This window comes from Zootermopsis nevadensis, unplaced genomic scaffold (assembly GCF_977971745.1).
Source record: "Zootermopsis nevadensis isolate Lab colony 2312 unplaced genomic scaffold, Znev_1.0 Znev_ptg000020l, whole genome shotgun sequence".
Classification (NCBI taxonomy): domain Eukaryota; kingdom Metazoa; phylum Arthropoda; class Insecta; order Blattodea; family Termopsidae; genus Zootermopsis; species Zootermopsis nevadensis.
In genome coordinates this window covers 17,945,819-17,968,362 of record NW_028259152.1, presented here as the reverse complement: position 1 = coordinate 17,968,362, position 22,544 = coordinate 17,945,819, and the positions used below count along the sequence as shown (strand labels likewise).

At 40.4% G+C, this 22,544-nt stretch overlaps 1 protein-coding gene and 1 long non-coding RNA gene across 2 annotated transcripts in view; one reads left to right on the top strand and one right to left on the bottom strand.

Moving 5' to 3' along the window:
- The window catches only part of LOC110834361 (potassium channel subfamily K member 13), a 32,309-nt gene extending 9,795 nt beyond the window's left edge, over nucleotides 1-22,514 (bottom strand). Inside the window, exon 1 of the mRNA XM_022073453.2 lies at nucleotides 21,353-22,514. Within this exon, the coding sequence (XP_021929145.2) occupies nucleotides 21,353-21,785 (433 nt within the window). The 5' untranslated portion in view covers nucleotides 21,786-22,514. The remainder of the gene's footprint in view (nucleotides 1-21,352) is intronic.
- LOC147873326 (uncharacterized) lies at nucleotides 4,383-22,544 on the top strand. The gene is made up of 3 exons (XR_015535986.1): nucleotides 4,383-4,537; nucleotides 10,958-11,314; nucleotides 22,478-22,544. It is a non-coding gene; the product is annotated as an uncharacterized LOC147873326 (long non-coding RNA).

The following is a 22,544-nucleotide window of genomic DNA, read 5'->3' as shown; positions in this document are numbered from 1 at the left end:
TGTTTGTGTTTGATTAAATATATTTATTTTGTACAGTCTATACATAAACGTTTGAAGTTTATTGGTGTTGTAAAAATTATATAATATTAAAACATTTTGTTGTGTAAAATATTATATTAGCGCTCTTAATCGTAAATACGATTTTACATTATATTTTTTAGCGCTTTTATTAAAACGACATGTTTCGACGGGTAATACCGTCGTCTTCAGGTTTTTATCAATTTAAAATATTTTAAAAACTATTAGATATTTGATGCAATATATTATAATGATCCGTAGTTCTGTTTGTAGCTTTCCATTTTCATAGTAAGTTGCTTATTGTAGTCAAACGTTATATTTATCTGTGGAATTAATATAATATTTTACACAACAACATGTTTTAATATTATATAATTTTTACAACACCAATAAACTTCAAAAGTTTGTGTATAGACTGTACAAAATAAATATATTAAAAGACAGTTTTATTATTATTATTGTGCAACTGGCAAAACCCCCCCAAAGTTACGACAAAATGTGCTTCGAAATTTATCTCAAGTCTTTTGCTCTGAAGTAGGAACAATGGAACAAAGGAATTTGGGTTGACTGAGCTGAAACAGCCCGTAGTGCATTGAATACAAGAAGAAAACGATGTTTTATGCCAGTCGCGATATAAATAAATTAAAACAAAACAAATAGATGCTTTTACTGTTTCATCTCGTGAGTGAATTGTGTTCCTCGAGAAACACGCGCCAACGTAATGAGACGTTTGAGCGCGGCGATGACTTAATCCCTTCGTACGTCGAACGTTCTATTTGCTGAGAGACAGCGCAGACAGTGGATGAAAAGTCTGTTCCAATTCTGAGCCTCCATGTTGTTGGATTTGCAGACACGTTGGTGATCCAATAATGGATTGTGTAGAGAATAAATTTTGTCACTTTGGGCATATTCACACGCGAACTTCACTAAAATGTGCGTCAGATCCAATTGTTGATTGTCGCTTTCAGAAAGTTGCTGAAGAACTAGGCACAGGCCCAACTTTGTCATTCTTGTTCAGTTCGACGGCCACTTCCGTTCTGAGCAGAGCAGAATCAATGAGCCACATAAGGAACAGAGCAAACTAATCTTAGAATTTTTGCAAAGGCTTTTACCCCCCGCCCCCACTTCTACCTGGCTCCCACATTCCCCTGCTGCTAGAACTCCCACTGACTACTAACATAATTACTCCTGCCAGAGGGGAGGAAGACGCCTATTTACGTCACTTCCTCTCTTTTCTTACAGGATTCCTGAAAAAAAAAACCCTGTTGCCCAGTAATCATCACGTCGCAACGTGTTTCTGCCACACGATTTGAAACAATGCAGCAAGGAATGTGGGCCCTGCTCCACAAAATGACAGTCACTAGATCAAGAAATAGCAGCCAACCAGCACTCACTCGAAGGTCCTTGAACCCCCTGCAGGACACAGCCCTGAAACAGTTACGTCATCCTGGCATTTTCACGAAGAAATTGCGGGACACCCGGTTTGAGGCCGGGATAAGAGCTTGGTACCTGCCGAATACGAGCCAAATTCAGCACCGGCAACTCTTGACAGTCTGGTGGAGTGATAGTGGAACAAGAGTCCTTTGTCAGCGTACTTACATCGTACGCCACTTTTACACTTCGCTCACGGCTTGCGGACAAAGGGCGATGCAGTTCCGTCCTGAGCTCCCTGGAAGGGATAAATGATTCATAAAGGCGTATGTGGAAACTGTGTGAATATTTATAGCTCGTTAATGCACATCCAAGACTTTGAATGTGTAAGCTGTGTCATCATTATTATATGTTCCTTCATCTGAGATTTTCTCTTCACATTTGAGTAACCTGAGGCGTGTTGGGACAGCGTCCATCCCCCAGCCTGCAAGGGCGCACTGCTTGGGAGTCTACGTCACTGACTGGGGGCTGCAAGACCGGGGCTCGTTTCCCCGCTGTGGTAGAATTCTTTCTCTGCGCCACCCACAAAGTCTAAAAATTCAGTAGGTACCAGCAATAAAACAGCTGAAGCGTGAAACTGGTAGTTTACCTAAACTTACAGCCGAGTACGTGGAGCTTCACGTATTGGCGCGGTGCTTAAGGACTTGTGCCACTCTACGTCTTATCAGGGTTGACACTTCTGTTCTGCTTCTGCGCACGGAGTATTGCCCTCAACGCCATCTTTTGACTGTGTCTGTGCACTGTCAACGTAATCGCGTGGAAATCAGGGGGGCGAAGGGGCCTCGCGCCTGTTAATTGTATGAGTCAGATTGCTTTCCTGTCCTTTCCTTGTTGCGTGCTTTCATCTGAGACCTACAGCAATTAAGAAGGAATTCAGAAAGTTTTTCAGTAAAAGCCCGTGGACTGTAAACAATCATTTTCTACACGCCTTCGTAGAATGACATTGTTGATGGAAGATTGTGTTCACGTCACATTACGGGCGATGACGTCAGCAGGGCAACTAACCAAATACATTGGCTGGGTGGGCTGGCACGATAGAAAAATCCCTGGGGGGGGGCAGAGCTCTTGGAGCTATGAGTATAGGGGACTACGGTTTATAAAGCCGGGCTGGGAGAGGGCGTGGGTAAATTACCTGTAGCTTTCGCCGAGGGGCGTAGTTCCGGGAGGAGGCCCCCCGTTGTGGCTGGCTGTACCCCTCGGAGGCAATCCTGGTGTCCCTAAAGCCCAGCGAGGGCATGAATGGACAAGCGCATGAGCATTGACGGGATAAGTCAACACACGTCACACGTTCGTTAATGAAGAGCTGGGTGCAGGTCTGCAGGCGACTCGCGAGCCGTACGTTGCCGAGGCTTCTCACCGCCCCTGGGCTGTTCCCCGCAGCTACTAGGTGGGCGCGTGTTTTACCGCGAAGCATTGCGTAACAAAATTCCTGACGGGGTCGTAAACCCGAGCCCAAAACAACTGGCAATTTCCCAAAAACCCGCGAGAAGCTTTCTCTGCCGTGTTTCTGTGAAGCTGAGACCTGCCAACAGCCATCAATTCACTCCGCGCCGTCAGGCTACAGAGACAAATGAACTCCAGATCGGAGTGAAGCCGTTGAATCGGGAAAGTAGCGGGGAGAAGATCTCAATTGCAGAATCCTTACCACGTGACCGTATTTCACACTGTTGCCTCAGCTTCGCTTTGCAGCGGCGTCAATACTGTTATGGCGTCTCTGTTACACGTTACATAATTTATTTAATGTGTTTCTACTTCAGAAAGCCGCTGCTTTGCCGAAGCGTCTTGGATCCTTGATAGCTCAGTCAGTTTAGTGACGAGCAACGGGCTGGACGACTGGGGTTCGATCCCAGACAGGGACACAAGATTTTTTTTCCTCTAGCCTCTGCGTCTAGACTGGCTCTGGGGCCCAGCCTCCGGTCCAATATTCACGAGAACTGCCTGTTTTTTTTAATGTATCGGACTAAAATTCAAAGCTAATCAATAGCAGTCTATTTGCACACACAATGATTTCTGGTACTTCTAACATTGATGTACGTCTAGTGGTGCTTGGTGCTATCACCTTGATGATGGAGGCAGCAAACACGTGTGAAACGTCCGTAACCTTTTATCAGACTACAGGAGGCAACAAACCAGAACATAACCATCTTTGAATGCAATCATATTTTAAAATTTTAATCATTTTGCACCATATAATGGCATTTTTCAGTAGAAGAAGCTGTTTGGTTTCTGTAATAAGTAAGAGGCCAGAACATGAGGTAATAATTTCGAAACATGTCACCCAAAGGTGCAAAATTATATAACAATATTGAGTTGTATCGGTCGTAAATCATCTTGTTCTCTATTCGTGGACAGCGGAATAGTTCATTCTTATTTTTAAAACCACACTTTGTCTCTCATATATAATGTCAAACACTTATTCTTATTATTTCACAAGACGAGTACAAATGATTGTGACTTCTTACATCTGCAACAACCCCCGAGGGACGAAATTGAAATATTTGACAAGGGGGGCGAAGGAATCTGGGTAATATTTATTAATTGGATCACATGGGCCAATGCTATTGGTAACTACAGCATTAGATTATTTAAAGTAACTATTTTCTAAGTAGAATTTCAGAAATAAGGACCTCTGAAACGTCGGTCAATTTCCTACGATACCACACGGCTCTACAACCCAGAAGACGCCATCTTCGTACTCACCGCCGTGAAAAACTCAAACCCTACTTGCTCTCAGAATCAACATTTCCTCTGACAGCGTTAGCTGAAGGCAACCTCGATGATGTGGATGAACGTCGTGGTATAAGCACTACGTTGCGAGCAAAGAAAATAGTCTAAAATGACACCACTGTTCAATTGGCAAATGTGTTAGTCCAATGGTTTTAAATTTTGCGCCGTTAGGCTTTTCAAGTTGGTATTCTGTTCCGGTAAAAAAATGGCGTGTTGACATAGCGTGGTTTAGAAGTTTCGTGTGCAAAAGTGTGTTTTTTTGTCGGTTCTCTTACGTTTTTGCTGTGACATTTTATCAACATTATCTGCCTAATAGTTGACAACACTTTATTGAAAGAGATATCCAGCGAAGACCTTGAATGTAAGTAATAATAATACTATTTGATTCAATCAGTATGTCTTGCGTTTGTAGATTTTGGCATGGTAATGAAGGGCAGCCAACTTTGGGTAAATGGCAGTCCAGGTTTGCGTGTGAATTCTACACAGACCTAGAAACACGGAGTTCGTATTGTAAACCTTCGGACAGAACCACTCTAAGTGCGCCAATCAGATTGCAGTCCGCAGTGGGAGTAACCGCAAAAGGAAAAGATTTATTTAGGAAGTCAGCAGGAAAGTTGCTATAAGAGTAAATTCAATAAAATAAATATACAAAGCAAATTAAATTAGTTATTTATGAACGTTTACAATGCAGTCGCCATTTGTACGTGCTAATTCTTGATTTAGTGCTTCCATGTTTTGCTAGTTTGTCAGAGATGATTTTACATTGGTTTGCCCCGTGTGTTGTCGAGGCCAGAAAAGGTTTCCGACAAAGGAAACCTTTCGCTGCATTTCCTGTACAATTCTGGTTGCTTTTAATTAAAATTCTAAGTTATTATTTTTTTTAATTCATTGCACACGATTTATACGAACTTGGCCACAGAAGGTTCAATGAAGCTCGAGTTATCACAGATAACGGAAGAGCCGTCTTCAGGTCGTGGTTTTAATTGTAGTGTTCGCTGATTTTCTGTCAAGTTTAGGTGTGTCCAAAGACAGATAAATCGAAACACGTGACGTGGGTGACTCACCTAAGCAGAACTTAATTATTTGATACAAGGCCTGAACTTGCATTCACGTAGTTTGCTGTCTACAGTATTTTTCGATTATTTAGATAACGTAACTAACTCCATGGAGCAAATCCGCTCTTGAGAAGCTGACAGTTGCTCAGTTGTCACTGAGCGCAATCCTGAGCTTGATGAATCCACTCCACATTCTTACACCCCGGCTTTTCAATATCATTTTAATATTGCACAGATATCCCTTCAGTTTATAACATTCTGTGTTAATTTATCTCTCGTATGTGTTCTGCTTCCACTATCCGTCCGACTCTCATTGATTTAACCATCATAAGAAGTCGCCCTGATGATGGAGGCAGTAAGCACCCCCGAAGCGTCGGACAGTTTCTGCCAGATTACACTGCGAAATATCACAGAAGACAGTAATGTGGAGCTTCGTGATTCAATTCACCGTACGATACGTTACCTTACGTTACGTATACTCTTTTTCATGGAGGAGCACAATCTTCTGCGAAACGTCGTATCATAAATGGAACAAGAACTCTGACATGTGGAGAACTTTGGCAGGGCGCAGGGGCCGAAGGATGCGGTTTCACACACGTCTGTAAAGTCGAAGGAATTAAGAAGTTTTTCTTATCCATACATTACTCTTCACATGTGGTAGCCTTTCTGTGGTTTCTGATTTGTTTCGCGTTTACGTTCTTAAAATTCGATGATTATATTGTCTGATAAATTTCAGACAGGTTGACAGATTTTCACGAAACTCAGAGCGTCCGTAATGCCCACGGAGGCGCTCCAGAGTTTGTTATTTTTGTAAGACTTGGGGTTCTCACAGCGGTGAGTATGAAGATTCCCGTCTTCTGGGTTGTTGCGCTGTGTAGTCTGGTCGATGTTTACCAACGTTTCAGAGGTCATACTGCCTCCATCATCAGGGCGATGAGTATGAAGATTTCTGTCTTCTGTGTTCTTTCGCTGTGTAGTCTGGTCGATGTTTACCAACGTTTCAGAGGTCATACTGCCTCCATCATCAGGGCGATGAGTATGAAGATTCCCGTCTTCTGGGTTGTTGCGCTGTGTAGTCTGGTCGATGTTTACCAACGTTTCAGAGGTCATACTGCCTCCATCATCAGGGCGATGAGTATGAAGATTTCTGTCTTCTGTGTTCTTTCGCTGTGTAGTCTGGTCGATGTTTACCAACGTTTCAGAGGTCATACTGCCTCCATCATCAGGGCGATGAGTATGAAGATTTCTGTCTTCTGGGTTGTTGCGCTGTGTAGTCTGGTCGATGTTAACCAACGTTCCAGAGGTCATACTGCCACCGTCATCAGAGTATGAAGATTTCTGTCTTCTGGGTTGTTGCGCCGTGTAGTCTGGTCGATGTTAACCAACGTTTCGGAGGTCATACTGCCTCCGTCATCAGAGTATGAAGATTTCCGTCTTCTGGGTTGTTGCGCTGTGTAGTCTGTTAGATGTTTACCAACGTTTCAGAGGTCATACTGCCTCCATCATCAGGGTGATGAGTATGAAGATTTCTGTCTTCTGGGTTGTTGCGCTGTGTAGTCTGGTCGATGTTAACCAACGTTCCAGAGGTCATACTGCCACCGTCATCAGAGTATGAAGATTTCCGTCTTCTGGGTTGTTGCGCTGTGTAGTCTGGTCGATGTTAACCAACGTTTCAGAGGTCATACTGCCTCCGTCATCAGGGCATTAAAAATAGTCCTGCCATCGTGGTGTACTTGCGAACTTCCGAGGTGGGAAAGAAGCTAGCGCCAGAAATATTTTGTGGCGTGGCTTTCTGAAAAATGTGCTGTTTTTGCGAAGGCGTGATCTTTTGTGTGGGAAAAATAAATAAAATGACGTCGCTTATGATCGACATTTTCTCTCGTCTGTTTTCCATTTTCCATACGTGTTTTCGTTCCCTATTGAACTTGTGCCACTCGTCCCTCGCCTTAATTAATTTTGCTTCAAAGAACTGCCAACACGCCCGTCTCGATCCACGGGGCTCTGCGGGACGCCGAGTCGGTCACTGCTTCGCCCCGCAGTCGTACCAGTAAACACGAACGTCGGAAATATTTCCCGTCAAGCGGCCATTAACTGGGAGCGAGGAAATGTTTTCCCCGCTTAAAGCGGAAAGCACCAGACAATTAAGCTCTCCGTCAGTTTTTCTGGGCCGTGAATTATTTCCAATTATTTCTTATCACTGAAGACTTGTTTTCATCAAGGAAGTAAGGTTAGAATCACACGTTAAAAGCCGTGTCATTAAAGTCTGTACAAGTCAGCAGACACCTTTAATTCTTTGTAACACAGTTCTAAATTTTTGTCAGTAATCACGAAGACAATCGAGAAGAACAAAAGAGAATCTTAGTTGCGTTAATCTGTTAGTTGGTCTTATTCAGTAGAACTGACTGATAACTGGCGCGTGTTTTTGGACCTCCAGAGCTCCAAATTCTTTGTATATTATGGCATCAATTTTTGGGGTACTCCCCTGTACCCGCACGCAAAGTAAAATTTGACTTAGGCCTGTCATTTGAATAACAATCTTAATAATATTATTTATTCCACCTTTCTCTCCTTCCACGTCTCATTTCCTTGAAACCCACATTTCTCAAACACTTCATTCGTTGTTTATTTAACAACGCTTTCAACAGCTCACATTAGGCTTACATAACGTCGAATAAATGGACGATTAGTTAACAGCTTCGATCATGTCAGTTATTATGCGTTCCTTCCACGAAATGAGCAGATTTTGAGCTGTCCGTCTAAACATCCGCATGATTTATATCAGAAGGGGTGGACAGATTTTTATTAAATTTCAATCTAGCGGGACAGATAACCCATTCATTCAGTTATATGCAATACTTAATAAAAGTCCACTTATGTCGGAGTAATTAATAGTTAATAATTTATTGTTCCGCAGTGATTGGAGATTTGTAACTGTATCAATGCGCAAAATAGACTTGTGTGTGTACAAGAACGTGGCCTACGTATGCCAGAGCCAAATACAAATTTGCAGTACGTAATTTGTCTTATTTGTGGTAGGTGCACTAATATTGTACGGCACTACGTCGTGGTTTGCCTTGAGAATGCGGCAACTTACACCACACAACTGTTGCGAGAGTAGTCGATATACAGTGTTGCAGGCGTACTACTAGACACACGTTAACAAAAAATCGCCTTGCGTTTGAGTGTTTGGCTGTCTTTTGTGTTTCGGTGGTCCGGATGAAAATTTGCGGTATTTCTAGGAAGCAAAAGATGGATTTGCGTGTCTTTATTTAGAGACTGGCACGATGGTGTTTTGTTACAGCTGTACAGTATTTATCGTTGATTAGTAGTTTGAATTGGACAGTACGCCTCATGAACGTCATATCTTTTACGTTTTATTGTGTTTCAGAGGGAGATATTTTTCTGAAATTTAGGACATTTAAAATATACTGCACGCCTATATTAATGTGTGGAGCCGAAACGTCTACATGGGCTGAGGCAAAAGGACGGCAGTTGAGATGAAATTTGTAGGAAGTGGAAGAAACCAGTGAGAGAATGAATAAATTTGAAAGCAAAATGAACCCTCCGAAGTCGAACGTCGCCCTTATAAAATTTAAGAATTCAGTTTTTGAAAATAATCGCTGTTTACAGTGAGACACGAACGAAACCCATGGGTACCTTCTGTGGGCAAAATGCAGAGTTACTGAATGTTAAAACAGATGGTGGTTAACGCCCTCAAGATGGAAACAACAGACTAGGAAATACGTCGTACTGAAGGGTGGGAGAACGTGGGGAGCAACTGAGGAGAAGCTGTGATAAGGCGAAAGGAGGGGCTTGGTTTTCAGACGGTCGCGTAAGGAGGCGGAAGATTAACTTTTATTTGCTGGTCGACTAGACACGGGTGAAAAGACATTAATATAATTCTGTTCTGTGGGATGTGTCTTGAAATTCTGATAATAGTTTAACGAGCTAATTCTGAACCACGTGAATGGTCAGGTGGTTTCTAAGTCTGGTATTCGAACGTTTCCGGATATAGGTAGCCCTCGATTTACGCCGGGGATATGTTCCTGGACGAACCGACGTAAATTGGAACGATTTTATAATGTATATCAGTGGGAAGTCAATGACACGCGTTCCCAGCACCCGAACATTCACGAGTAATATAATGGCATTACATTTAAAGCTCTGAAATAACGTAAATAAAATTAAAAACAATCTGGACTTAAGTGGGATGAAGTGAAAACTTGAGCTGCAGAATTGACGGGTTGGGACGAAAGTAGGGGCGGGGGGGATGTAGACTGCATTCATCCGGCTCAGGATAATCACCCGTAAGAGGATCCTGTGAACACGGAAATCGACCTTCGGGTTTCACAGGAGGCGGAGTATTTCTTGCCTAGGTGAGCTACTCTCAGCTTCCCAAGGAGGATTATCCTCCGTGGAGTAATACGTTATTTTACCAAAATGTATGTAAACTGTTTCACCGATTCGTTTCATCAGTAGGTTGCTTTGCAGACTGACATTGTAAATAAAAATAGTATTAAAATATATTAAAATTGTCCGTCAATCACAATAAAGTAATATAAGATAATTAAATGGTTAAAATATTATCCTTTGTTCCGCATCGAGTACTCGATTTACATATGGAACATTCTCGACATGTTTCGGCTTTCATAGAGCCGTCATCAGGTGTATGTTATAAACAATATGACGCACCTACAATATCTTATTGTAAATAAAGTTAGGCGAAAAAGTGCAAAAACCTGGAAGTCTTGGGCTGTCCTGGGTGCAGCGTCCAAGCACTCGCCATCATTCAAATTCAAGATCGTTAAAAGGATAGCTACTGAAAATGCCAAATATGGGTACTTCATTTTGTAGATGACTATCCCGTAGCAACGAAAATAATAAATTGGAAGCTAGTGCAAGCTGTAAGATGGAAGAGGCTCCCTCTAAGGTACACATTTATTTATACACACTCCCTCTGAGTGCGGCACGTTCGGTTGGGGGGGGGGGGGACTGAACGTTATGGAGGATATATTTGAGAAGTATACTGCGTTCCAGCGTTTTTGGCCGCTGAACTTTTGTGAAATGGAACCTCGGAACGAGTCACTTACCAGAAATTTGCTGGAAGGGATGGCAGCAGGCCGCGTACAGTACACTCCAAACAAAATATCATCACGTTATGTAACACAGGAAAGTCGATTTCAATACACTACAAATCACTAGAAAATGATCACTGCAGAGAGTATTAGATAATTGTATCTTCTTCAGAACTCTTCGGTCCTCTTCCACTCCTCGCAGACCATCGCTTTGTGACATTCACTCGATTCATCACTTCCGCTGCTCCTGTCTTCCCCATTATCTTCAATTATAATGCGTTCAATGGCGTCTTCGACTACGCCTTCTCGCTCGTAATAAATTTGTTCCAGTTTTTCCACGTGCTGACATACATTCTCCCATTCCTCACGTCCAATTTCTTCGAATCTCTGGCGACACAGACGCTCGACGTCCCTAATCTTAAATGTTGTGTCCTTCCTTGTTTTACGTCTGCACAAATAAGTTCAGTGGGGTTTAAATCGGGAAGGTACGGCGGAAGTCTCAGCACAGGACGTTCTTTGTCTGCTAAAATGTGATCAGTAACATAATATTTGTGCTTTGATTTATTTAATTTGGTTAAATCGTACAGTTGTCACAAAATGGGATGTTTATTTCCAATAGCCAGGCTTTCATTTCGTCCTTCTTTGTGTTAGATTTCGGTGGTTTTGTCATACGAGGCGTTATCAATGACCAGAAAGGAGACTGCAACGAACAGGTGCCATGTTGTTAACACAGCTCAGTCACAAGACAACAATTATCAGGCTTCCACACCGCTGCACTGCCACAGACTGTACTGACCGACGGAAACTCCTTCTTTGATTGAGTGGTCCGCATACTGGGCTCTCCCTAGAGGTCAGCGGCCATAATCGGTGGATCCAGTTCTACCGCTTGCTGTATCCTTCAGTAACTGCATTTTGCCACAGAGTGTATTGGGCGTTTGCATCGTTCTCGGAATAAACAGCATCAATGAACTGATCTTTGTAATGGAAAAGCTCTATGTATGCTTTCAGGTAAGAACTGGATTTTTATGGCCTACGTCATTCGGTGCTTCAAGCGTATGTTTATTTCCTTTGTCACCTTAGAAACAGATTTGTCAGAGAAAGGGAAATGTAAAATGTTCGCTCGCCTCTGTTTAATGTTGAGGTTATGAAGCCGTGATCAAGCTCCATGTCCCGGCGAAAAATATTCACCTTACGGGAAAGCTAAGTTGTTATAACACCAGGGTAGTTTAAGTAACCTGTAGGAAGGGATAATGAAAAGTCCTTCAGCAGTTCGCCTTTAAGCCCCGTACCCGAAGATCTTAACATTCGAGACTTTAAGATTTACATTTTCATTACCGTCCTAATGTCTGAAACAAGGGGTCGACAAACGTTTTATCACCGCGGGCCGCATTGGCTATTCACATCTTCGTCGGCGGACACGGGAAATATATTAATTAATAATGTAGTGGACAGAAACGGAAATAATTTCTTTAACCGAAAAGTGCTAGCAACAGCTGTCTTTCTCTGTTCATCTGAGTTGATAATAATCTCTTCAATAAGCATGTGACGTACCGAATTTTAGAAAAGAAACGAACATACTTAACTTCATAGAAATTAAAAATGTTAATTAAAATGTATTCGGGAAAAAGAAGTATCGTACAATTCCTATAAGAATACAGCAGTGAAGAATCCCACAGACATTTATTATATCAACATATTCCCGGAATATATATTTAAAATCGAGCACAGTTTCCAAAATTTAAATATAAAATTACAAAACGAAGAAGCAACTAAGTTTAATGTAAGATATTGTAGGTGCGTCATATTGTGATTTTATTTAAAAGTAGTATTAAAATATAAAAAATTAAAAATTAGTAATTAAATTAAGAGTTTATAACATACACCTGATGACGGCTCTATGAAAGCCGAAACATGTCGAGAATGTTCCATATGTAAATCGAGTACTCGATACGGAACAAAGGATAATATTTTAACCATCTAATTATCTTATATTACTTTATTGTGATTGACGGACAATTTTAATATATTTTAAGTTTAATGTGTTAATGTCCCTGAAAGCCTGCGCGTATTTGAATTTAACTTCGTCGTAACAATACTTAATTGCTGGTCCGGATGTTCATCGTGTAACTTGGGGGAAAGAACTTGTTTTCCTAAAACTGAAAAGGACTGCTCTGAATTTCCTGATTTTTGGGAAATGCTTTTATGTTAAGGTCAGATTGCTGAAAGACATTTTATAATGAATCATTAGTATGTTGATCAGTTACTGATCTTAAATTCATCGATGTCACTGGCGTTTGTTTCGAAAACTTTTTGAGAGAGAAGATTTTTGTTGGAATGAAAGTGAAAATCATAGAACGTTGATGGAGCAGTTAAATAATTTCTGAAAAGGTGTTGTTTTGCCACACAAATTCTGCTCTTCAGCGTGTTTATTTTAATCAGTTTTAATTACATTTTGAAGGCCTCGATGTCTTTGGTCTGCCTGTAATGTCGCTGATCCGCAAGAACACGGTAATGGTTTCGTAGTCGACGTTTCGAACCATAATCCATGAGAAATGACGAATTTTCGTCACCATTACTATGTAATTTGGCTTACCATTGTAACAGTTCAAGAAATCCTTTGCCCAGACGACTTTCGTCTATAACTTTACGCTTTAAATTATGTACAAGAAAATGCATGAGGTTTGAAAACTGTGAATTAAAATGCACAGTGACGCGTATAAACATTGCACGCTTACGTCTATACAAGTTTTGTTTCGTTAGAACTTTTTTTGAGATTGTTTGCCCTTCTCGCATTGGCTAATTCCCTAGTCACGTGACGGGCTATATAAAGAGTTTTTTTAGGGCCAAATACAGCTTGCGGGCCGCAAGTTCTCGACAGCTAATTGAAAGCTCAGACGGGCCATGTCGATGGTTTGGTTTGTCGATTTATCGATGAAGCCAACAGACGAGAGTTTAGCGTGGTAGGATTATTTGAACTGTGAAGATGAAAGACCAGCCGAGGAACGGACGCTATCCCGAAATTTTCCTGGAAGGGGGGGGGGGAAGGGAATTACTGCGACTCGGTGAAGATTCTCGACTGCTCGACTGGCAAGTCAGACCCCTGATTTAACCTGCTCCAGGGATTTTCTAGAGCAAAGAAACTTTAACATACTTTTGTTTACATAGAGTATATTTTATTTCAGAATTCTTGTTTAGTAGAAAATGAAAATTTTATGTTAGATGAGCCAGTTAACCAATTTCTACCAAAAATTTAAGAAACTACAGATAGTTTTAAACAGTTATTTATACGGTAACTCACAATGACCAAATGTTCTAGCCATGCAAAGTTCAGGTCTGAATTAAGAACCGTTCACAACTTCGTGACTTCTGTGTGTAAAATTCGTGCGTTTATGTAGATTTTAACCAGACCAAGAAAGTAAGTAGGATTTGAAGTTCCCAGGGCGGTGAGTACGAAGACGGGGCTGTCCTCTGGGTCTGGCAGAAGCTTAGAAGCGGATTAAGCGTACTCATCGCCCTGATGATAACAAGGAAGTGAATTGTTCGTCACAGTCCAATGGCTGTTCACGAATGGCTGCCCTGTCTCTGTCCAGATTATGCCGCAGAAGTGACTCGGGATGTTTTTTTTAAATTGTTTATCCGGCAGAAGTCGGGTTATTTCTGCCACTCGGGTCATTCGCCTAACATCACGTACAGTGTGTCCCAAAAATGTTTACATACAACAAAATGAAGCTATTTTAATAATAAAGTAAACCATTACATGCGTCAGCATTGACACTCAGATGTTCAAAGTGACCAGCTTTAGCTACGTGGCGGTGAGCAACTGTCTGACTAGCGGCTGTGTAGACAACGTTTTGGGACACCCTGTATATATTGCTAGGTTCGTACATAAAGCAGTGCAGTTCAGGAACTGAGAACAAATGTTGGGTAAGTGAACCAAACATGTTTTTTTTCAAGAAGTCACTCTTAAAATTTAGAATTTATTTTAAATAATCTAAGGGTGAATGTTTATCTGTTTATCCTAAGCTCAGAGGAGTTTCCTGAAATCTGGTAAATATTTCTGTACCGTTGATTTAATCAAACGTGACTTGGTTGTTTTTGCACTGAGGCCCATCCCGTGATTGTGAAATTGTCTTTGGAATTTATTGTCGAAATTTCGCTTCTGCAGGTACGAGATCCGTAGTATTGCATATTTATGAACTTTCTCATACCAGGCATGTAACTAGATATCTTTATTATGGCTTACGTCCTGAATGCGATTACACAGTGAAATAAACTGAAGTCCAGATGAACAGAGACACATAATCACTGTTAACGCAAAGCGATGTACGCTTTATATATTCAGAAGTTCAGTTTTTAAAATTTGTTAATATCGATTTGAATGTGCGATGTACACGGCTTCGACGTCGTTAGTTTCAAATTTGAAAAGCTTTTTATTAATATACTAGGATGTGTTACAAATAACATAATTAATAACACTACATTCATATTTGTGTAATATTAGAATTAATAAGATAGTGTAATTGCGTCATATTGTGAATATTATAACAATTATTTATTTTAATCCGTCTTATCACAATATTTAAAATTTCTTATAATTAAGATAATAAAATATCATTGATGTTCCATATCGATTGATCGATTTACATCTTGTTCCAATCAATCGATATGGAACATCAATGATATTTTATTATCTTAATTATAAGAAATTTTAAATATTGTGATAAGACGGATTAAAATAAATAATTATTAGAATTAATATTAGGATGACCTTGATAAGACACGCCTGCAGAGAATTAAATGTACGAATCGAAGAAAAGCCTTTGCATGTTAATATGCACACAAGTTAACATTTTAGTCGTTTTTATGGACTATAATCCGCGATCAGTTTTGTCTGCATGTCTTGCATCTGATCTCTCTCAGTCGGCGGCACATAATTTACTTTTCGCTTAGTGCGTTCGTGGGAAGCATACATCTCTCTTTAATACTGCTCAGTATTGTTCTTTACGATGAATAGTAATTTATTCACGGAAGGTTTCTAGTAATAATTCCCTTGGCAAGATAAAGACAGGCCGAAGTATTTTCACGGTCCAGAGGACACAACGAGCTGACGTTGTTTCTCGATGAGACGTTTCGAAAACTTCACTGCGTCTTCCTCTTTTAAGTAGTTCACGCTGAACCTCTGGTTACGAAACCGTTTTTCACTTGACTCGTGTTCTGTGCTAACCTTCGAAAACTTCCTTGTCATTAGTCTGACATCTAGCCAACCGTTTCCTCCCCTCGTTTTATGCAAATATAATTGCATTATGCATGAACACCTTGGATAATCAGGCTAGAATAACAACATTGCATCAAAAGCTGCGAAATAGGACAGTAAGATGTGTCCCAGATTAAGACGAACTCTGGTTGCCTGGATGAAGGCCTAATTGGCGTAATCGAGGTTACAGAATTTGCGTTTCTGGATCAAAGATGTCTCTAAATTTCGTTGTTATAAGCCACTCGAGGAATCAGAACAACCTCCGCTGTCTTAATAATGTTTATATCGATTACTCATTAAATTCTAAGTTGCGTGGTTACGCCACCAGAATACTCGTTATCGAATATCGGCCTGATTTCAGGTTAACTCCGGGTCTTTCGTGGTTTTAATCGATTCCTACAACATTGATAAATAGATCACAGATAAAACTATTCTTTAATGGAGGAAAGAAGTTAAAATTAAAATCACCCAGAAGTGAAAAATGAAAAATAAAATCGTGTAAACCCCCCCCCCCCCCAACCATACTCATCACTCAACTATGGCTTTGATGAAACGTTGCTAATAATGCAAAAATTGTACACTTGGCGCCGGATATTGTGAATTCCATTAAAATTGTATGATGGTATGATGACTGGTACAGCGGAATGTGACGACAGAGATTATTAGTAAAACTTATCAATATCAAATTTCATGGAAATCCATTCAGCCGTTTTCAAGTTGATAGAGGCGGACGGAGGGACGGAGATATTTTGCGCTCCTCAGGGATGCCAACTGTCTACGGGTGGTAAATATATAGGGGGAGCGCGGGAGGAAGCTTCCGTGTTCTGTCTACGGTACAGGAACCCGGATTTTTCCTGGGGTGACCTGATTAAAATCACTAGAAACCTTAAATCGGAATAGCCCCGTGTTCGAAGTAAAATTCGAACGAGTGGGCCACACAGTGATACCACTACACCACGACATTCTTAGTGATTTGTGGAGTTCTACGGAAAAGTCTCTGTAGGCATGACAAATGTACAAAATGGAAGGTTTGAGAAGAGTGTAATGGTAAATGCGGTTCAGATTGGATGTTATCGTTGGTCACTAAAACTTATTTGCCTTAGAATTTACAAAAATCTAATTTATAAGATATTGTAGATGCGTCATATTGTGATTTATTTAAATAGTATTAAAAATATATTAAAATATTCGGCTATATAGCCGAAACATGTCGTAAATGTTCCACATGTAAATCGAGTACTCGATAAGGAACGTAAAATGATATTTTAATCTTTTAATTATCTTATATTGTGATTGACGGCCTATTTTAATATATTTTTAATACTATTTAAAAATCGAATTATTTGAATCACGAAGTATATCTAAACAATACTTAATTAATGCTAATGCCTTATTTCTTACTCTGTAACAGAGCGGAAGTGGCACTGAGCTGTTTGCTTCGTATTTTGTAAACGCGCTGTAGGAACTGCTCGTGTTCGTCTGTCAACGAACGAATGTCCTGGCTGTTATTTCCGCTTCCTGGCGGGAATGTTGGTCGAAAACCCGATTTCTGTGCCACTTCGTTCGATTAAATAATCCATCGTCCCTTGAGACTGCATTTCTGAATCTGACATGGAGTACACACTTCAGTAAGCGCCTTACAATTCAGAAAAGTCGCACTTTAACGTGTTATTTTCATCAATAAGCCAAGCGAGCCTAATCGATCTATTGCGTAGTTTAATTTTCTGGCACCAAAAATTATTTTCTATCCTGACCCAATCCAATGCAGTCTGTCGCCCCATCTCCTTAATATCTATTTTAATATTATCCTCCCGTTTTCGCCTACGCCGCCAAAGTGATAAAACTTTTTATATGCATTTGTTATCTGTATCATGCGTGCTACAAGCCCCACCCTTCCTCCCTGATTTTATGACGTAAGCCATTAATTAATCCCTAGGTTACTTAATGACGTCATATGAGCTGCAATATATTTTATCGCCGTTTACGAATTTCTTAAATTGAAGCATTCCCGTTGGGTCTTCGCAGTATCCATTCGTTATTCTTACTATATTCAGGTCTCGACTAAGAGGAAGTATCATCGGCTACGTGTTTCGACGTTTGTGTATCATCATCAGACCATTTCTTATTAGCTAATTTGAGTTTCCAAGTGCGTTGCTGTATTATGTATGCACAATTTATTGTTTAAATATGTATGTAGGTGCTATAGAGTGTCCTGATGATGATGCACGGAGGTCGAAACATGTAGTGACATGATACTGCGTATAACAAAGAGACGTGTATGTAGATGGCGATAATATTAATATTGGCTAAGGGCAATTACGTGATTTTCTATGACATCCCCCGTTTTATTTGTAAGTGTTCGAATTGGCATATTATTCAAGACCGCCTCAATTTCTGGTCCCTCTGTGGCAAAGTGACTGCTCGTTGCTGCTAAGAACTTGCATTTGTTTGAAAATCTGTATACTAAAAGATACCACTCGGACTGTCCTTGCGGTTCGCAGGCAAAGTCGCCAGTAGCTGGCACATTGTTTTTATGTACCAATATCTTATTACTTTTATCCTCAGTATCATCGCCCAGCATATTTTATCTGTATACAACCTGGTGGCTGCGTCGAAAGGTTAATATATTCCGGCTCGATTATGTGATCATCCGCGCAAGAATCCGGTGCGCTAGCTCGCGGCTGGATGAATTGTATTGCACGTAGTGAGGATGTGCATTACTTTAAGACTTTAAGAAGCGTAGAGTTACAAGTGGAACTTGTTTAAGTAAGACAACAGACATTTCATTTTATAAATGCCTTTCGTTTAAAACGAACGAGTTGAGAGAATTCTTTGGCACAGTATTTTGTATGCATTGCATGTAATGAATAGTTCTTAACAGGGGAAACAAATTTAAGCTTTCTGGAACTATGCTGTTCTCTTGACGGCCGTTTTCCGATAAAACAGCATCCAGTGTAATTCACAGAAAAAGCTTCTGAAACGTCTGTTTGAAACGCTTCACCGATGGTGGTTGGAAGTACGTACATTTTATTGCATTTCTTTGTTTGTTTTTGTAAATGAGAAATGGAAGTGTAGCGGTTTCCTGTGTTACAAAGACGTGCTTGCGTTTTGCATCGCTGTTACAACTGTGTCAGCTTACAGCATTCCGAGCCCATTTGGAAACTGTGTGTGGGCTTCGCGGTCCGGAATGCAAATTCCAGTCTCGTTGAACCTGTCGGGTGATACATGTGCAGGCCTCAGTTGTATGCGTCCTTATCCTAGGGTTTTATCCTTTGTGCGTTCCTCGCTAAAAAAATCTGCAATCTTTCTCCATTTTCTGCATGTTACTTTCTTGTTGTTATTGTAGAATGCCCCATTTTTTAAGGTTCTGCATTCATGTTGTTATATGAAATTAACGTTAAAATGATTCGATTTAAACTAAAATTAAATTGGCTGCACATTACTTCGCGTAATCCACCAATATCACGTTTAATTAAAATTCGTGTTTCTGTTCTCGAGATGCTTAAAGCGTACGGTCAGACAGACAGACAGACAGAGCAATTTGATAAGCATCTGTGGGATTCCGAATGCTCCTGAGAGGAAACTTAACGTGGAGGAAGTTTTCTGAGGCTTATTTCAGTGACACACTTAAAATCTTGAATAGCAAAGTTGGCAGTGTAATAACTAGTTTAATGTACTTATAATTAATGCAGTTACAGTTAATGCTAAGCAGCTTTTAAACTCTAATGGCAGCGAGAAGGGAACAGAAAGGATTTGGTCTCGTGGCTCTTTAGAAAGTTAGTTCACCGTAAAAGTTCTTCAGCCAACCTCGCAGACCGCTTTGAGCTACAACCAGTCACGGGCGCTTACTGACAGCGCATGTTGGATGCCACTGAAACCTCGCCCTCCTGAGGATGGTCTCCCGAATCTCTGATGTAAGAATATCAGACCTTCAGAGCTCACAGGCGTCCTCTCTTACAAAGTCTGTGCATCGTGATGGACAGATTTTGTTGTGTGTTCTGCTGGTAGCATTTTTCCTGCCATTTTAATATTAAATCCGTCTTAGACAACAGAATAACCAAAGTTAAATGTGTTTCTTTACTGTGTCAGAAACTTTTAAAAGATAACCTAAATGCTCAAATAGAATAGTGATGATCATTGTGAACTTTTGAATAGGAGGCTGGGAAAGATGTCCTAGTGGTCCAGTATCCTACTACGCGAAAGGTCACAGGTTCGATCTCAACTGTGGCAAACAGACTTAAAAAATAAATGTTAATACTACCACAGCGACACGATCTTGAGCCAGCGTAGATGTTTGCTCAACTTTCGTCTTAATGTTATCCTTCTTAGCATTCCAAGTGAATTTTTCAAGAGCTTTCTATCGAAATTGTCCTTGCATTAATCGAATTCCTCAACCCAGACAGTGTGGATATCACAAAGACAGGAATTTGTTGGCTTGTGCAGGATCACCTAACAACTTATTCTTATGACAGCGGGCGCTTGGCTGAAAGACGTGAAAAATCTTTATACTAAGACAATTGTACAGGGCCGTTTATTAAACTAAATTACGTGCAGTTAAAAATTAACGTGGCGATGAGACACATTTACGCCTTTTGAGATATTTATCTTCTTATTAAATTTTATCTTTAATCCATAAAATGCATTATGAATCAGTTTAATCCTGTAAAGTCGAAGATCTTCTAAACAACCTTACGTGTGAAGTTGAAATGTGGGTTTGTACGTTCGTACGCTCAGAGCCCAAGAATTTTTATGCCTCAAATCTAAAAGTTCTTCACGATGGTGATGAGTCATTTGAATAAAAATCTTCTTGGATATTATCCATCGTCTGGTCCGGAGATAGGGAATAGCTCTATCTAGTGGGCCCAACTGATTAGGAACCTGAAGACGGAGATAGAGCCCCATCTCCGAAACGTCGTTTTATATTTTATTGACTAGACGATGGATAATATCCAAGAAGATTTTTATTCAAATGCTTATATCGATTTGCACCGAATTTGACAAACTTATTTCTTGAGACTAAGAAGAGGTCATTTGAGCGTCAAAACTCCGGAGATTGCAGGAACTAAGGTCACAAACGAAAGCTCCCCTAGGTTCGAGTCTCGGTAAAGATTTTGGGTTCTGGGAAAATTGTTTCTGTACTATTCAGCGATACGTAATAGACAGTCAGGAAGACGTACATGATATGTTGTTTGCGTGTTACGCCACTGTGAGCTGTGGTATCCTAACCTAACCTTGCTAATTGCACGAGAGCAAGGATTATATGGCAGAACAGTCTTTGAGTTGACCTTTCCTGACAAATTCCGTGTTGTAATAACTTTCTGACAGACAGACAGACAGACAGGAAGGCGCATATATTTTTGCAGAAGGAATGGATAAAGCCATGACGAATATCTTTTAAACGAATTGCTGCAGGTAATTCTGTAACGATAAGTGATCGCGTGTTTACGTATTCCATTTTTCTGTGAAATTTAACGATGCGTCTGCATGTCGGATGATTAGGCGAATGGAAATCTCCCGGGCAAGAACGAGTACCACAAAGAAAACACAGCACTTCACCGTTTCTAAGATCATTTTGTTAACATAAAATACGCAGACTTTCGTATTGTCAAGCAGGTGGGACAGATATGTACCACAAGGCTTTAAAGGGTTAGACAAGGTCTGTAGGACCTAAACCAAGAAACAAAACTCGTCATTGAAGCTTCAGAGAAACACAAATTTAGAAGCGATTGATATTATTCACGTACACGTTAAGATCAACATCGCCACTTAATTAAGCGCATAAATATGCTCACCTATTGTTGAGACGATGGTGCCCACGAAGTGGAAGCTTCCAGCGAAGTCCCACCTCCTCCTCTTGTGTATAATACCCGCAGAAGTAGCATTGCCGTACGCGTAGAGCAGCTGGTGAACTTTGTCCATGTCCAGTGCACTCTGGTTTGCGCCCTGGGACGAAATTCGCTCCTCGTTAGTGTCCTCGCCCGACGTGCAGTTGACTTCGTTGCCATGGACACCTGTGTTGTTTCCAACTTGTGTCAACAGGAACACATAGTGACGACGGAAATCTGAGTAGATTCGCCAGAATTCACGAACCATTCTGAGTTCTTCCTCGCCCTCGAGGTACTGAAATAAGGTAGCGCCGGCCAACATGTAGAGGACGAGGACGATGGCCAACAGAAGGAACCTCGCGTTGTCCTCCGTTAGGTGCAGCAGAGAGCAACAACCCATTGCTGAAATGAACTGTTCCTCAGTGGGTTAGGTATCAACACACCTCCTCGACACGAATTGGGCCTTTCCTTGTTGAAACTGTTCTCTTATGTTTGAAATACAGATACAGATTTTAAATATTGTGACGTGCAATTTGAAGTTCTGGATATTATATTAAGTTCATTTAAACAGATAACATTAGCTGAAATAAAAGAAGATTAAATTATTGATGTATGTTGATAAATTTAAATGACGTAATGTACACAAGGATGTTGCAAGAAATTACAAATTTGTCAAAGACAAGTCTTGAAATAGAAATGAAACAAGTAAAAGGCTAGTTTGCGCACTGTGAACATCCCTTCAAAATATTAATCAGTTTTTTTTATTTTAATTTTTGTACGCTACGCCACTAACAATTCAACACAAATTACGCTGGCTTCAACATTTGCCAGATCTCCGAAATGCAATAATACTGAGTTGGCGATATTTCGTACAACAGCACAGTTAACTGGTGTCTGTATTAATTTTTTTACAGAAATAATGTGCATTCATATAAAACCAAAGTTCTGCAATTTCCAGCAGCTAGAAATTTCAGCTTAAGGACTGATCCTGAATTCGCTACATGGGACACCAATAATTTTACCACATGTAATTCACTTTATGATGTTGATACACTTTTTCTCACTGTATTAACTAATCTGAATTATCGACAGGTTTTTATGGAACACGAAGGGAAAAATTCCATACGAAAGATAATTAACCCCAGGCTGTACTGAATTG